General features: G+C 42.3%; 1 protein-coding gene across 1 annotated transcript in view; it reads left to right on the forward strand.

Moving 5' to 3' along the window:
• The window catches only part of CMYA5 (cardiomyopathy associated 5), a 46360-nt gene extending 32491 nt beyond the window's left edge, over nucleotides 1-13869 (forward strand). Inside the window, 5 exon segments of the mRNA XM_010009695.1 lie at nucleotides 2666-2810; nucleotides 10273-10406; nucleotides 11189-11288; nucleotides 12373-12549; nucleotides 13617-13869. Coding sequence (XP_010007997.1) covers nucleotides 2666-2810; nucleotides 10273-10406; nucleotides 11189-11288; nucleotides 12373-12549; nucleotides 13617-13869 — 809 coding nt within the window.
• Nucleotides 13870-17084: the final 3215 nt, after the last annotated feature.

A 17084-nucleotide genomic window follows, 5' to 3' on the forward strand; every position in this document is an offset into this window, starting at 1 on the left:
ATTGTGTCTTGAATTACGAGCAAGGTGAAGCATCTTGTGTCTGAGGCCCTCTTGCCAGATAATTTTTTTAGAGCTACAGGATAAAAACAATCATTCCGTTCTTGCAGTCACAAAATACAGACAAGGGTATTTAACAATTTCATAATGAAATAATTTTGTATGAGACTGAGTGTACTGATGAAATCACTTGGCAGTAACCATAGCTTCAAGCCTTTTGCTTAATCCACTAGACTATGAATTTGTTGACAATTCTCTTTGATATTCAATTTGCTATTCATGTAGCAAATATTTAGCAAATATTATTTTCCAGAGAATTCAAAGCAGAAATTCAAGATTCATGGCCTCAACATTTTGTCAGCCTAGTGCAGAATTCCTGTGAAATGGTCAAATAATAATGAGTTATTACTAGCTAACAAATCATAGTTTTAAAAGGGGTTCTCACTTCTCTGAAGCTGCTATTTATAAGAACTATCTTTGCCTTTTGGTATCAGGCTCGCCATTCTCTTTCCCAAAACTGAAGCCTTCAGAAGTCGTTAATTTCCTCAAGTCTTTGATGCCTTGCTTTGGCCTGTTTCTTTAAGAAAACAAATAAACTAGATCAAACAAATGCTTACTAAACACCTTCTTTCAAGCTGAGTTGAACTCCCTCTGGAGTGCACCGAGCCTCAGATGGACTTGCAGGAGGACACTGCTAACCACTGACTGATGCAAAACCGCTGCATCCCGTTAACACAGAGGATGGGAAGATGAGCAGTAGAAATGAAAGGCAGTTCTTCCATGTGAGCCCAGCTACTTTGATATAAAGCTAGTATGCTTTGATTCTTCAAGTAGCCCAACGAATTCAGAAGCAATAATTCAGAGTGTATTTTCAGTAGTTCAGATTAAAAGCTGGCACATACTAGAAAGTAATGTGATGGTTTATGCAGTTACAGGAATGTACACATTAATAGTGGATCAAAGCTACGCTTCTTCAAGGTCTTGGAAGCCCCCATAAGGATTCTCTGTTGGGATTGCATCCATGGAGGTGGCGCTGGGCCTGGGAAGTTGTGGAGAATGCAGGCAGGTGCTGGGACTGCTGCAACATCCTCCCAGCACCTTCTGTCTCCTGCTCTTCCACCTCCCAAACTCACAACTTGTCCTTCCCTCCCCTGAGGAACATGATGTTTCCCAGCAGTATTTTCTCTGAGGGAATGATGCTGAAGACAGCAAGCATGGCTCGACCCTGCTCCCCATCCTGTCCATCCCAAACTGATCTCCAGATGAAAGCTCTTTGCAACTCTAGAGATATCATTTAAAAAATCCAAGCACAGTAACAACTTATTCTGGTGTGCTCACTCCATCTACTCTTTAGACAGATAATTATAAAAAGAAAAAAAAAAAGGAAAAAAGAGCTTGATGGCTTGGTCATTCTGTTTGCTCGTACATAAATGGGGTATGTGTTTAGTTGCTGAATGCAGGTATTAGAGGATTTAGCTAGTAATTTTTTTATTCTTTAGGAACAGATGCATTTAAAACCAGACAGTAATCAAATATTTCAGAAGATAATTAAGTGACTGTTTCTAAGGGAGGTACGCAGATGTTTTGCCAGATGAGACTCTATTCCACAGATTCATTGTTCTGCTGAATACCTGCCTACTTTGGCTGTTCCTGCAGTAAAACAAGTACATCTTAACCTGAACAGCTAAACTAAACCATGAAATCATTATGTACTTCTGTGTGTTTTTCTTTCCTTTTCTGTGAAAACAAATTATTTTGCTTATAAAACAGAATGTACCTGGAATGCTTGTTGCGGTTCTATAAGATGATGTTACCATAAAATTGTCTAATTTCTGCTTTTGTTTTCTGCCCCATATTTGGAACCCTATGTCTGTAAAAGCAAAATAGAATTCTGTGACCTTTTCTTAATTAATAACCTTTCTTTTAAGAGTTGGCATTAAGACTGTTTATATGAGTTTCAACAACAGGTTGTTAAGGTTTGTTTATGTTGCTATTCCCTGTAAAGGGAAATAAAAAAAGGGAGGGAGAGAAAGTGAGTACATCTAATCCAGTTTCAGGATACAATATCAGATGTGCAGTTTCATACCATACCTTTAGATTACTTGCATTCAGTGCATTATTTTACATCCCATTTTCTGTCTTGCTATTGGGCCTGTAAATTCTTAATCTGAGGGTCTAAAAAAGAGAAATGACAGGACCAAATTTTAGAATTGCAAAAGCAAGCAGGACATAATTAGGCAGAAAGTCAGCATCTGCCTGTCAGTTCTGCAGCAGCACGTTTGTTTCTGATGCAGTTCTTGCAGGATCTGCTGAGGACATGATTGAGGTGATGCAGGGAGAGCTGTAGGCAGTTCTGCCTTGGTGCTCTGCTCCGTAAAGTTTGGCAGAAATGAGGAAAATATATTTGAAGAAATGCATGAAAGTCTACATGGGCATTCTAAGGATGTGCACAAATGCACAAATATTCACAGTGACTTTCGAAGAAGGAGTTTTCTCCCCATAATATAGCTCTCTGCCTTTGAAACACAAACAAGAAGATCACTGGATGCAAAACTAACTATTCCATAGGGTTCTGGGGGGAGACGACTCTTCCTTTCCTTTGCCAGCATCCCCTTCCAGCTGCTGGCACCCTCCTTGTGCTATGGCTAACCTGTCCCTGTGTCCCCAGCGCCCTCAATCCCCACCATCAAGGCCGAGGACTGCACAGTGTGCTGGGACACGGCCACTGTCCGCTGGTGCACTGACTCAGCGTCGGTGGAGTCCTTCACCCTGGAGTACTGCCGACAGCACTCGCCAGAAGGAGAGGGTCTCAGGTCAGTGCCGCGGTCAGATTAAGCAGCTGCTAATGAGCGTCCCCTGGACCACGGGTCATTACACAAGAGATTATTCTGCCTTCAACCACACAAGGACAAAATCTGTTTCTGCATGCTGTGGAATTTACAGGACAGACACTAATCTACGAGATTAGGCTGAGACATAAAAATACTTTCTTTTCATTCTGCTTAACCAGGCAATCCCTTTCATTTGGGGCCAAACCCCTGGGGACATTGCTCTGCCTGCAATCATCCAGAAGTTGCAGGGCTGTGCTGTCAGGGAAGCAATCACTGCCCCACAGCTGCCCCAGCCCCAGGCAGGGCAGGGGAGGCCAGCTGAGCTCCATGGAAAGGGCTGAGATGGAGGAGCCTGGACCAGTTTGCTCTCTGCTTCGTGGTGAACAAGACAGGATCCTGCCTGGGGCATAGTGAGGGTGATGTGGCTGTCCCAGTAATACTGGTGACCCATCTGCGCTGTCTGGATGTGCAGGAGGATGCCTCCCAAAGCACCCCTGAGCTCAGCACTGCCCAGCTGTGGAGGCATGCCACAGGGGTCAAAGAGCAACCCAAAGAGCAGCTTTGAGATTGGGGGTGATGTCTGCTTCTGCCAGAGCCTCTCTGGTTTCCCCTAAGCTAAGTCTGTGCTGCATAGAAGAGAGGGTGAAGAGGGACATAGGCACCACTGAGCCATGAAACCATCCTCTATGTTGAAATGCAGAGAAAACCATGTGGTGCTCTGTATGTCTTTGGGGATGCTTGTTTATTTAAAAAGAATGACAACAACATTCCAGCAAAGTACAGTTGCAAAGGTCTGAGAAGCTCTGGGAGGTGGGGGGTGACTTGCAGTACTGCTGTGGAAGAGCTGAGTTTGTCTTCTTCACCTCCTGGGGACTGTGATTAAGGTCTTCACCCGGGGGCTAGTTTATATCTATATCATGGAGATGTGACAGAGAGGGAAGAGCTCCACCTCCTGCAGTCATAATTAGTTAAGTGAAATAAGGGTTCACAGGTTTCGGTAGACAAGTATGGCAGTGAAATTTTGTGTGCTTTGCTCCTCACAAAAGTAGGCTAAAAACTGGAATAAATTCTGCAGGGTGGGGAGACCTTTTTTTCACACAGTATCAGCATGCTGCATTAATGCAAACAAGAAGAGGTCTTGCTCAGCTCTCCTGGCTCTTGGAGAGCAGCCATGACCTGTTCTGTTTCATACATATTTCATGAGGTCATCAGGTCCCTGTCAACCTGCCAAAGTCGCTATTGGTCAGGGATAATATAGCTTGTCCCAAAACCTGTGCTGCATGTTTGCCCTCGAGTTTCTTTGCTGTTAACTGGAATTGCCTCTTTTTCTCAAAACTGAACCAGAAAGTGTGCTTGTTTCTGCAATCTGTGAGTGAAGTGTCGATAGCACTGAAGAGTTCACTTGTGTGGAGGTAACTGTGGCAAAAAGCTGCCAGAACTGACCCATTCCCTTTCTCAAGTGACCTTTTGTGAAATCTAACATGTTTATAATTATACTGAGTCACATTTGACTTTTTGACTTCCCTGTGGGCAGAAGTTTGCCTCTTATTATGACATGCATGAAAAATTCCCATGGGATAAAATGATGAATTTTCTCAGAATTGCTGTAGTTAAAATTTTTGTATTTGTAGAAGGACTCTGACTTCTTTTTACAGTGGCAAAGACCATCTTTTAGCACTTCTTTTTCCTTACAGTAATGCCTCTCTTTCCTTTTTCAGAAGCAACCCCTAAGATCAACCTGGAAAGCTTCTGTAATGGCACAAGATGCTTCAGTGATGGAGAAAATTTTTTTAAGATTTCTATTTAATTTTTTCTTAAAACCAAGGGAAAAGAAGAGCCTGCTGGTACATGGGGCATACAGGCGGTATTGCTCCCATCCAAGGCCCTCATGGTTCAAGTTAGGACTAGAAATCTATTCCTTATATATAGCTGATATAGAGAGAAGCTGCCTTCTGGAAGTTCCTAATGTTCCTATGTCAAGTACCTCTATTGGGTAGCATAAAACTGTGTCTTTATAGACAACTAGCATTTTCCAGGGCCTGGAAATGCTGTGATTTCTTCTGACTGCTTTCCTTGAAATCTTGGAGTTTGTCCTTCGTGGGTTTCCTGAGCAACACACATCTTGGGGACCAGCCAAGCATGGAGCTCTTCGACAGACTGCCTGTGCCTCATGTGCTCATGGCAGCCCTGTAGCCGATCCATTTCCCCATCCTTGGATGGGAGTTCGAACATATTTCTCAGCAACCCTGGAAAGTTCATACATCTGCAGGGGGGGCCAACCATAAAAGCAGATGTCAAGGAAGGACATCCAAGGGAAGTCCTGGACAAAGTGGCATTGTTCCACCCCACAGGGCTGCTTTCACAGGTGTCCTTCTGGGAACTCATCCAAGGCAAGGGACATCACCAAGGCAACAGGCAGGGAGAAACGTCCCCATTGAACAGGAGAGGAATGTGAAGCCCCTGGTCTGGGCTGCAGCATGTCACAGGATCACAGGATGGATAAGGTTGGAAGGGACCTTTGGAGTCATCTGGTCCAGCACCTTACTCAAGTATGGCCACCTAGAGCCAATTGCCCAGGCAGCTTTTGAATATCTCCAAGGAGGTCTCTGGAGCAGTCCTGGAGCAGCCCTGGAGCAGCCCCCAGTACTCAGGGAGAGAATTTGAAGCACATATGGAAATAAATCATCCTCAAAAGTTTCTTTCAAAATACCATAAAAAATGTCTACATTTTCCCTGCTGGGTTCTCTCTCCTTGCCAGCCTGCCACCTGAGGGACATGGTTTCATAGAAAATTATCTTAAATCTTCTGCAACAATGAATCCCTGGCCTGCTTCTGTAGTTGTAAATCTCCTTCCCAGATTGATTCTTTTCCAGAATCTTTATGAGGCTTTGAAATGCTTCTTTCCATTTCCAGAGCTCTGCTATTTTCTTGCTGTTCAGCCTTTTTGTGTTGAGAAGTCAATGGAGCTGTGGGTGGAAGATGGAAAACTGTGAGAAATGTAGTCCAGGGATTAGGTATATGGGCTGCTCAAATGGAAACCACGTATCACATCATGACAGGGGGGCAGAAATTAGTATAGGATGTGGTGAGTTCATAAAAGTGGAAGTGGCTGTCATCCTCTCTGCCAGTGAGAGACCAGCACTTGTAGCAACTGGAATTTTCTGTCTACATACACAGCAGGTCTAATGCTGGAAGAAAGAGAGCCAGCCTCTCTCCTGTTGCATTGCCCACATGCCAGCTCAGGAAACAAGGTGTGGAAAATAGGGAATCTTCTTCTTCCTTCTCCTCCTTGCCTCCCCTAGCCCCTGTGCTGGGCTTGCTGCCCCAGATAGCAGTGAGGACCATTGCAGGTGGTTCTTTGGTGATCTAAACCAAAACAGCCAGAGCTGTAACAAGCGAGGAGAATGGAAGCTTGTGGCACACAGCTGGGAGTGGACTGAGAGCTACTTGGTCTTTATTTTTGGGCTTCAACACCTTTTTTTCTGCTCATGGTGCACCCCTTCTGTGTGCTTCTACATGTACCTTGAGAAGGTTAAATACTTTCAGCTCTAACTCCGCATTGGTGGTAGCAGCACAGGTCTGGAGGTGCTGTTTCAGTGGGATCTTGGGGGTGGAAATGACAATTACAGCACAGAGGGCGTTCTGAATCACTGTGAGGCATATCATTTGCTGAGTTCATGCAATATTAAAAAATATCCTCTAGACATTATTTCCTTGAAATAAATGAGGATGCTGATGGGAGAAACATGCATCAAAACACAGCATCAGATTTCCCTAAAACCAGGAAATCATAAATTTAACAAACAACTGCTATTATAATATTCCTTGGCAATTTAAAGGTGAACAAACATGTAACGTCTTTCTGTTCTGCTTTGAATAGCACATACCTGAAATTTGGAGACCTCACCCTGAGACTTAGATTCCTCTTAGAAAGAGAGACATTAATAAGACATACTTAAAATGTTTAACTTCAAATGTTTTTGAATTTCTGCACACTGGATTTTTTATCACAATACCAAGAAATTGTGGGGACAATGCACATTGCCTGAAAAACAATGCAATTGTGGGGACAGTGCAAATTGCACTAAATTTTATATCATGACAGCAAGTAATTGTGGGGATATCTAGGCTGAAGGCCATGATGCCTCATACTTTGATAATAACATCATTACATTTCCAATCATCTATGAAGTGGGAAGATGTATAAAAAGTAGGAAATAGCTGACATTAGAAATGTTGTAGGTGGATTTCTTTCTTTCATGACCAAAATTACATAGTTCAGTACTTAAGGTGAGCTTAAGTAAGATCTAACCACAATGCTTGTTACAAGAACTCGGAAATGAAACAGGTTTACCCTGCCTCATTCAGGATGCATTTTCCCTTCCCTTCTCCTACGCACGACCTGTTTGCTGTAAGCTAAGCACTAATCATACTTTCTCCTCATCCTTGCTTTTTTGTCACTGATTGCAGGGTCAGCCCGAACCATGACAAACCACAATGATTGCTGAAGAGCCCTCAGTATTCACTTTCACCCTTCTCCCTCTCCTCAAAACAGAAAAAGAGACTACAGATAGCAAGACCTATTTCTTCTTTTACACACAGCCTCTTGTGAGCTTGGACCTGGCTCAGAGCATAGCAGATTAAATTTCTTCTTGTTGGCATATTCTGTTTCATTAGTTGGCAGCAGTGGGACTTTTTTTAAAACCTTAATCATAGCTAAAATTTATAGTCTCTTATTCCTAGGCAGCTTAGAGCTCGCTAAAATAGATTACCAAGCAGAGAATGCTATTTGAAAATCTGATTGCTGTTTTACTGACCAGGTCTTCTTAATGTCCAGAATTTTGTGTTTCACTATTGCAACTGAAAAGAGGCATGCTATTGCTCTCAGATTTAAACATGCAACCGAATTCTGATCTGGAGAATTTCAGATTTGAAAGAGGCCCAAGTCTGAACTTTGATGGCTGACCCTGTTCTGCAATTGTCTGGACCCAAAATCTTCTCTAAATACCCAGGCTCTGGGATCCAGACTGCAGAATAGGAATACCCCAGTTGTACACATTACACTAGAATGTATCTGACTACTTGGATTTATAAAAATTTTTTTTGTTTTATTAGTTAATAATCAGTTAGATAGCACATAGTGAAAAAGAAGATCTCTTAATTTCTTTGGAAGGATATTGACTTACACAGCATTTTCCAGAAGAGACGCCCGTATGGAGGGCATCACTGTGCTTAAGACATGTTGATCTGCCTGTTCCCACAAACAGCTTCTGACCAATAGCTTAAGTGTATCCTCTCTTCATCTCACTTGTAACTATTTGCTCAAAATTTCTTTCTGGTGGTCCGTGCTTCAGATTCACATCAAAGATGTCAGGGTGGTGCTTTAAGGAACAGATTGGGTGAGAGCTTTCTAGGAAGTGTAGACAAATTTCTTCAAATCCTAGGTGCCCACTTTTCCCCTTCCTCTACTTCCATCCCAGTTTTCCTTTCTCTCATTTCTGTTATATATGCCTTCTTGCTCAGTTCCCATCTTGTATTTTTCTTTGTGACTCATCTTTCCTTTTTCTCTTGTCTCCTATAGTCAGCCAAGCCTTTTTGCTCTTTCAAGTCTAAAGGTTCTCATCAGGCAGCTCCTCAGGTTGCACCTCTTCCTTCAACCTTTCAGTAAGAACCGACCAACCTGCCAAACTCCCAGTGCTTGCTGAAGTGCTCTCGTGGTCAGGACTTTCATTAGTCATGGAAGTGAAGCAACCCCTTCAGTTGCTACCATGTTTGGCTAAACCGCTTGTTTTTACTGCAACAGTCCCAGCATTAATGTAACACATTTCCCAGAGGTGGCATGGCCCCACACTGATAGCACAAAAGCCCCAAACTCTCTGAGATTCTTTCAAATTGAAAAAGATGTATCACAGGAGAAACCAGTGCTTTTTCTCAATACTTTTTATCACTTTAATGTTAGATGTTAGTACAAAAATACTGCTACAGATTAATAAGGATGATGCAACAGTCTTTCCCCACAATGCCATCCTCTTAGTCATAGAGGTCTATGCGGTGTTAGCAGGAATTTGGTGTGTGTAGGGCTGTGGGATTTTATCTTTTCTGTGAGAAATGCAGCAGAGGCAGGCATGTGAAAAGTCCTGAAGGATGAGCACTGATTATTCTTCAGATTGTACTGCTCTCTGGTGGGACATATGTAGAAAAACAGTCACTGCAGATGAATAGCAAGGATATGATCTGACTGCTGACTTGCCTGCCTTACATCCTCTGGGGTCACGGTAATTAGTGCTGGAAAAGGTAATTTGTTTTATCTAGTTTCCCATAGAAGCATTATCTGCAGGAGGGTGACCATCCTGGGCTCCACTATTAAACCTGAGGTGAAAAGTGCCTTGCATGCTCTCCAAAGAACTTCTCCTGTTCATGAATTTAAACACTTGCCTTGAAGATTCTATAAGCATTTCTGAGTGGAAATTACCTACTTTATACAGATAAATAGTCTTTACCTGCAGGCATGCAATGCAGAGGGTGTATACTGTCAGGATCCAGTGTATGAGAACTCTTTAAGCCAATCTTTCATACTCCTGACAATATAGAAAATAAAATTGGCATCTTTCTAGTCATTTCCAAAGTACTTTCACTGGCACTTCAAAGTGCATGTGAAGCAGACTTGAGTGGGTGCTGACTCTTGCTTTCCTGCAGTGTGTCAAGACATCAGCATTGAGGATGTGAGGGCTGGAGCTTTTGAGGCACCGCAAAGGGGACGCTCAGTCAAAGGAGGGCACTGTGCAGAGGCAGTTCCCCTGCTGCTGCCTCTTACAAAACCAGCCTGTTAGAGTGCATGGCATTGTGAGGGAGACAGAGATGAGGCTTTGTTGATGAACAATTTGTAAGCAAAGAGTCCGTAATAACAAGTGCAAGGTTTCTGTGTGGTTTCAGATAAGGGTATCCATTGTTTTGGATCTGTATCATGTGCCCAGACAGTGCAAACACCGCATGTACGTTCACTGCCATGCAACTGAATTAATTGAAAGGGTTTTTCTTTCTTTAGAAGTTTGTTCATTTTGAAAAGCAGACTTTTCACAGGAGGCAGATGAGAATTTGGTTCTGTGCTGCTTGCATTTTATGTGATGACTTATGCTGTAAAACGAACATAAAGTGGGCATTACACCAAATGACTGCCCTAAGTGAGAACATGGTACAGGAACAAAGGCCTGAAAATTTGTTATGTGAAGTAAGGAGGATCCCTCAAGTAAAATGCTGGAGCTCCTACATAACCCAGTTGTTTGTGAAAAAAGTGTTTGTATTTCTGATTTGGAGTTTTCCTGTGGTGCCTGTTGTTTCCGTAGTCAACAATTCCATTAGGTGGCCTAGCTCTTTGCACATATTAGTCTTTCCTGGTTTGGATATATGAAACATTTTCATGTATGAAAATCTTCAAAATTTGCAGATCTTTTGCTGGAATAAAGAGACCTGAACTGAAAGTATCCCTGGAGCCCAATGTGAACTATTTCTTCTACTTGAGAGCTGTCAACCCATTTGGGACAAGTGAACAGAGTGAAGCAGCTCTCATCTCAACTAAAGGTAGATCACCTTTTTCTGATATGATGTGAAAACAATAGGAGGGAGGGGCAAAGCAGCCAAAAATGACATTTTCCTCCAGAAGTCATATGTGAACTTTCTGATATGGGAATGAGCAAGTTTTTAAGATAAAATGGACTGTATTTTATCTGCTTAAAATTAGCACTGTCAGGGACTACTTCAGTTGAAGTTTGTATATTTAAGTAAATATAAAACTGCTGTGACCTCAGAAGCAAAAACATTGAATTCTGTCAGAAATATGAAATTATTAAATATTCTCCAGGGATCTCAGTTTGCTTGAGTTTGGCAGCACTCATTCTGATAAAAGATGCCATGACCTTAAAAAAACCCCTCACAATTAAAACCTTATGGACTTCAGGTTTCAGGGATGAGGAAGCATGCAGAGCAGTTTTAAAATGTAATGGATTATTTAAACGTCAAGGTTTCCAGATAAATAGTGTTAAATCATGTATGGTTCTTCCAAACCAGTCTCAAAACTCAAATTTGCTATTTTGAAAAAGCAATTGATTGAGAGTTATTCAAACTTCTTAAATACTGAAAAACTACTTTATCATCTAGCTGTGTTTCTGAATATTGAACTGACATCTCAATCAGGCACAGCTTAGAAGACCTTGCATTTGCACCCAATTTTCTGCCACTCCTACCTGCCAGCAGGCACAACTCTGTCCCACTAAGATGGCAATAACTGTTCATTTTATGATTCATCTCATGTTAATGTGGCCAGCCTCTTAGAACTGGTGTTTCTCTGTCACTAATGATTCCAGGAACTCGATTTCGCCTGCTGAGTAACACAGCCCATCCGGCTTTGCAAATCTCCTCTAATGCAACAGTGGTCCGCCTTCCTGAAAAAGCCAAATTCACTGGGTGAGTAGCAGCATGATAAGCAGGATCACCCTGTGGGGATCAGGATGGGTGCCTCACTCTTATTTTTGACTTAGATAGTTTTCATATGACACTAACTATTTTCATAGAACTGAATTGTTTCAGTCATGCATCCCCTGGATTTAATGTGATTGACCCCCCTTTCAAGCACTGCAGTATCTTGATAAAGCCAGCAGTAGAATTGAGGTAGATGCTGGAGGTCAGTGTTGCCAGAAAGTCAAAGGCAGTGGTACCACCTGGGACTGCTGGGTTTGCCTCAGTCTGTGGTGACTGCTTAATCCTTCAGAGCATTTCAGCCTCAAAGCAATTTGTTGCTGCCTCAAGAAGGCCAGATTTGTGGGCTTATTTTTTAATATATTGTGGCTGAAAGTAATCCATGTTCCATACTTTGCTTCTCTAGTGAGGGCATTATTGGTAATGTTCTCCAAAGCATTTGTGGCTTTGGAGAAATATGAAGTACTCCTGGGATACACTTAGAAGAGTTGTACCAGGCTAACTCCATCCATTTCAAAGAGGCTTTTTTTAATTGTTTTTCTTTTACATACTGACATCAGTCCCATCACAAGCACAGGTTCACTTGGGTAAGTTGTGCCATACTGATATGGCTTCTTAAAAGGTAATGAGCTATTACCGGCTTATGCACTATTTTTACTGTTACATTTGAAAACACAGAAGATGTTTGCCACCGTGTCTACTTAAAATAACCATACTTCCTAGTTTGAACATGCTTTCCAAATTTGACATCCATTTTTTGCCTCCAAAGTCATCTTTTCCACCTTTTGCTAGCTTGTCATGGTTTACTCTGACATGAAGCTATGTCCTGGTTTCATATAATTTTGGGTAAAGTTGCATGGGTTTACTCCTTAAGATGAGTCCGTCTCTGTGCAAAGATGAAATTACTCTCAATGGCAACATTCAAATCTTTGATAAGCCCCTGCAATCAGAAGAACACGCTGCAATCCATTAGTAATTCTAGATGATGCTGCATGACGTGACTGAAAGAAATATCACGATATGGTTGGTCCACTGGCACACTCACTTTACTGTATGTGCCTCTCACAAACAGGTTTCCTTCAGTCCTGGGTGAACTGCTGCCTGCTCAGGGACGTCATTATTGGGAAATCGTTGTCTCTGGCTGCAGAAGGTACAGGATTGGGATTTGTTACAATGCAGTATCGCAGAGCAGCATCCTGGGGATGAGTGATACTTCTTGGTGCATGAGGTGCTGTCCTACACAAACCAGGTAAAGCTAAGTCAATCTAGCTGCTTGGGAAGTTACTTGTCCTTCACATAAATAAAGCTGGCCATCTTAAAGAACCATGAGCAGAAAAGATTGTTCTGTTTTCTTTCTGCAAATTTGGGTAATAAGGAAAGGATACTTGGTTGACATGGTTTAGTGTGTGGTGTCCCTGCCCATGGCAGGGGGGTTGGAACTAGATGATCTTAAGGTCCTTTCCAACCCAACCCATTCTATGATTCTATGATACTACAAAGGAGCTTTGTACCTCCTCTTAATTAAAAAAATAATCTTATAAAGTAACTTAAAAAATAAAATTAATCTTAAATTAATTAGACCACATTAATAAAGACCACTTCACCAGCCCTCACCCATTCAGTGAATAAAATTTAAAAAATGAATTTGCCACTGCTTTGTCATTCCAGGTTCATATCCTGAATTGCTTCACAAAATCCTAGCAAGTGTATTTATTTCCATAAATGCGGTCTTTTTAGAATCTGTTTCCATCTTCAGGAGACGTCAAGCCTCCACAGGGAATGCCTTCTCTTGCCTTGTTCCACACAGTGATAGGCATTCAGCAGTCACTGTGGCAGGGCTGCAGGACTGCTGCTGTGGTGTAGGTAGTCTTTAGCAGGCCAGTGCCTGCTCGGAGGTTTGTGAGACATTACCTTGTTAATTGTGTAAAGGTGCTCTTTATCAAAATAAGTGGGGTTTTTTAGTGTGAAATCATATAGATGCATGAACATAACTAGCTAAATGAAACATCTGAGATGCAAAAGGTTTTGCCAAAGCAGAGCTCGTGTTTAAATCCCCACGAAGATACATAATAAAGACACAGATGAGTATGATTAGAGCAAGTGTGCTTTTACCCTAAGAGTCCAAAGATGCCCAATGAAGTGGCAGGCAGGCCTCTGAAGCGATACCACGTTCTCTTTGCTTACATATTGAGCAAAATGCTGTTGCCACGTGATAGGCTGCTGTATGTGACCAATAGGTGAGAATTAAGCTGTAGGTTATTTCTGGTAAACTGCCATGAAGAGCCTCACTGCATTCTGGTTTCCATTTTCCCACAGCTTTCTTTACAGATTTCTTCACAGTGGTGTGATGAGCGATGTCCGTGTGACTGAACACCCAGCCAGGATTGGCATCCTGTTGGATTACAGTGGCAGCAGACTGTTATTCTTCAATGCAGAGAGAGGACTCATCCTGTTCACCATCAGGCACAAATTCACTGATGCTGCTCACCCGGCCTTTGCCCTGGAGAAGGCTGGAGTGCTTACCCTGTGCACAGGCATGGAGCTGCCAGAGTTCGTGAAGCACAGCTAATCCCCTGCTTCACACTCTCAGGAAAGCTGACAATTACAGTGTCAGGGGACAGGGAGGGGAAGAGGGGTGCCAGGGAAGGATGTCCAGTCTTCACTGATGAATGCTACACCCACAGCTCTCCACCACATCACCAGTAACTGTAGTTAGTGCTCTGCCACATAATCACCCTGAGCCTGGAGAGAAAATGATCTCCTTCAGATGGAGATGCACCTTGTGACATACACAGCAGTACTTTAAAGGGGATAAACAAGTGTTGTTAGATATAAACATGAAGCAGGTGAAATGTGCTTTCCCTGTGAAAATAATGTTATTGCTAGCTGTCTTTTTAAAGGGTATGATGAGCCTGTGTATGAAATAAATGCATTTCTCACTGCAATACATGACAGCCATCATTTCATCATTTGTCAGGACAGTCAAAGGTGATGTTTGAAAACTGTGCAAAGATTTCAACAACTGAAACATTCTGCTGGTTAATATATTACACAGGTTAATAACATCACAGGTCTTGTGTTATTGTTTGCCAACTCTTTCCTTTAAATGCACAAATTATGAAAACTTGGAAACTTAGAAACCTCCACATTTACAAAATTACTTGTCCGAGGCCGGTCTTCATAGCAGTCATATAGTGTGAGTATACAACACCTACCTGCACACAGCGGACTAACAGACAATAACCTGACTGTGCCAGCAAGTATCTGTGCCTGTGAATAGCTACTGGTGAAACACATGTATGAGGAAACTTAAGAGTAGTGGTAAAAGTCTTCCTCTATGTTTTTCAACCTCAATTTGTTGAGTAAGTGGTTTTGATGGTCTTGCCACCTGGGACCTTAGAGAACAGACTTACTCGTGGATCACTCCTTTTCCATCACTTCTTTTTACCTTTGCACTCACAGATTTGATGCTCCTAATGTCAGGCTTGTGGACATTTCCCTACGTCTCTCTGCTTTCTCTTGTTATCTACACTAGCACGAGCATCAATCACAGCAGCAAGGCGCAGTGTTTCAGGGCTGTCAAAACAGGCAGGCTGAAAATGGTTGACGTTGCAGCTGAATAGGATGCCGATTTCCCTCCTTGGCTTTTTCAAACCATTTTTCTGAGTACTTCACACGTCGGTGGTACAGCAGTCTTCTTGCCTGCCCCCAGGGCTGAGCGCACAAATGCCAGTGGTGCTGAACTCCAGTGAACGCTGGGGGGAAATTAATCTTAAAGCAGGCACGCAATGCTTTTCATGCTGTGCCTGCTCTGGAGATTACTGCCGCAGGGGAACTGCGCAGCCGGACTCATTTCTGAGCTCAGCTGAAGAGCTGTACTCCCCAAAGTAAAGCAGATTTCAGGATCCTAATGGAGACGGTTTGCCTTTAATGAGAGGGCTTAAATGAGCTTCAGAGAAGTTTCTGCTTTTTACGCTGAAGTGTCTGCTGCTGCTCTTTAATTTATTATTTAACACCACCAAGGCATGTGCTTGTTGCTTCAGCCTGCTGTAAGCTTGGTGTCCCAAAGAAGCCACACTCCACACTGTCGTAGCAGATTCAGGTGAGGTAGTTGAGGCAAGATAAACAAGATCCTGCGACCATTTATTTTCAGCCAGAGCTCTTTTTGGCATTTCAATTAAAGAGTGCAAGCTCTGAGTCCTTGCCAGGGAGAGACTGGAATGAAAAAGCAAGGTACTGCCCTGTTGGCTGAAGCGAGTATTTTGTATAGGTGTGGAGGATGGTGAGAAAAATGTCCAGGATTAACTCGGAAAGGAAGACAAAAAGGGTATTGGGGGTAGCATTATCATGAAGGCTGAGGAGGAGGAGGCAGAAGGCAGTCTGGAAGCTCACACACGGCAGATGGTGGTAAAGTAAGAGGCAGGGCCGGGGGGCTGGCAGGGTGCATTCCTCAGGCTCCCACAGCCAGTGAGCTCACCACAGGTTTGGTTATCTCCAGAGCTTAATGTGGTGGTTTAAACTAAACCTGAAAAATCCCAGCACTGGGGCAATTCTATTTGCACTTTCCTCACTCCGGTTACTGCTAACCCAAGTGTGGGATTGCTTCATGGGCACAAACATGATGTATTGCCAAGGGAACAGTGAGAAGGTAAGCAAAATGACATGAAATTATTTAGGTGGCTTTTTCAATGAAGGAAAGAAGCAATTGCCTTGTTGAAGGCAGTATAAGTAAACAGTGGTTTTTAACATGAAAAGTGAAAGCTTTGTCTTTTGTCATGCATTATTACTCAGGTACTACTACAATATTCGAGCTTGACAAAATGTTTTTATTGAGGCACCTCATCCTTAGAAATATTTGGTTCATTTTGAAAAGCTGCCTGACTCTTTTTTTCCTTGCTAATTGTTGTGTAAGATTCAGCTTTTCGGTTGGGCAGCATCAAAAACTGTATTTACTGTTTATGTGAAAGCTGGATAAATTATTTTAAATTGAAAATGCCACTCAAAGAGCCTAAATAGAATTAATGTGAATGTCTAAATCTGGCCTGCATCTCACATTAGTCTATGTGAGATGAAGAGATGCCTAGGGAGAATACCCTGTTCAGAGAGATGAAACAGAGTGCACACTGAAAAAAAAACCAATATACAAGAATTGAGATCCAGTATAGGGAGAAAATTCATATTAGTGAGGAAAGCGGATCCTGAAAGCCACCATTAAGCTGCTGGGACTTATAATACATGGTGCAAACTCTGATGTCCTTGGAAAGCCAAGAGGGACATCTGCTATGATCTTTCAAATGCCTGGTAGACATGATGTGGCACTAGGTTCAGAAATTCACTTTCCCGAAGGTAACTGTCTACAGAGGCTTGAATGTACAGTGTGGTCCATACGACTTTGCATTCATATGAACTGAGATTTTGAAGCTTGTTTCATCCCTTTTTTTCTGGCCATCATAGTTTGTAACCGCATATACTACAAAGAAAGACAAAAACCTCCCAGTCACCGTGTTTTTCTTGTGCTTCATGCATTTAGCATTTAGAAATACCTCAAAACCAGTGTGACTTATTTTTCAGCAATGCATGTTAGTTAGATTGGCTGATAGTCACTAAGGCTTCGTGCAAATGCTGACAGGGTTGTGTGGTATGTGTACAGAGTCTCATCATCATTTCATGTTTAGATTTACATTGAAATTTATTTTACGAGTTACACAAAGAACTGTAGAAGAGTTAGCCAGTAATGTTTATTTTCATCTCCAAAAATACAAAAGTACAAAAGCTGATGCCTAA

This window comes from Nestor notabilis, unplaced genomic scaffold, assembly GCF_000696875.1.
Source record: "Nestor notabilis isolate BGI_N333 unplaced genomic scaffold, ASM69687v1 scaffold33372, whole genome shotgun sequence".
Taxonomy (NCBI): domain Eukaryota; kingdom Metazoa; phylum Chordata; class Aves; order Psittaciformes; family Psittacidae; genus Nestor; species Nestor notabilis.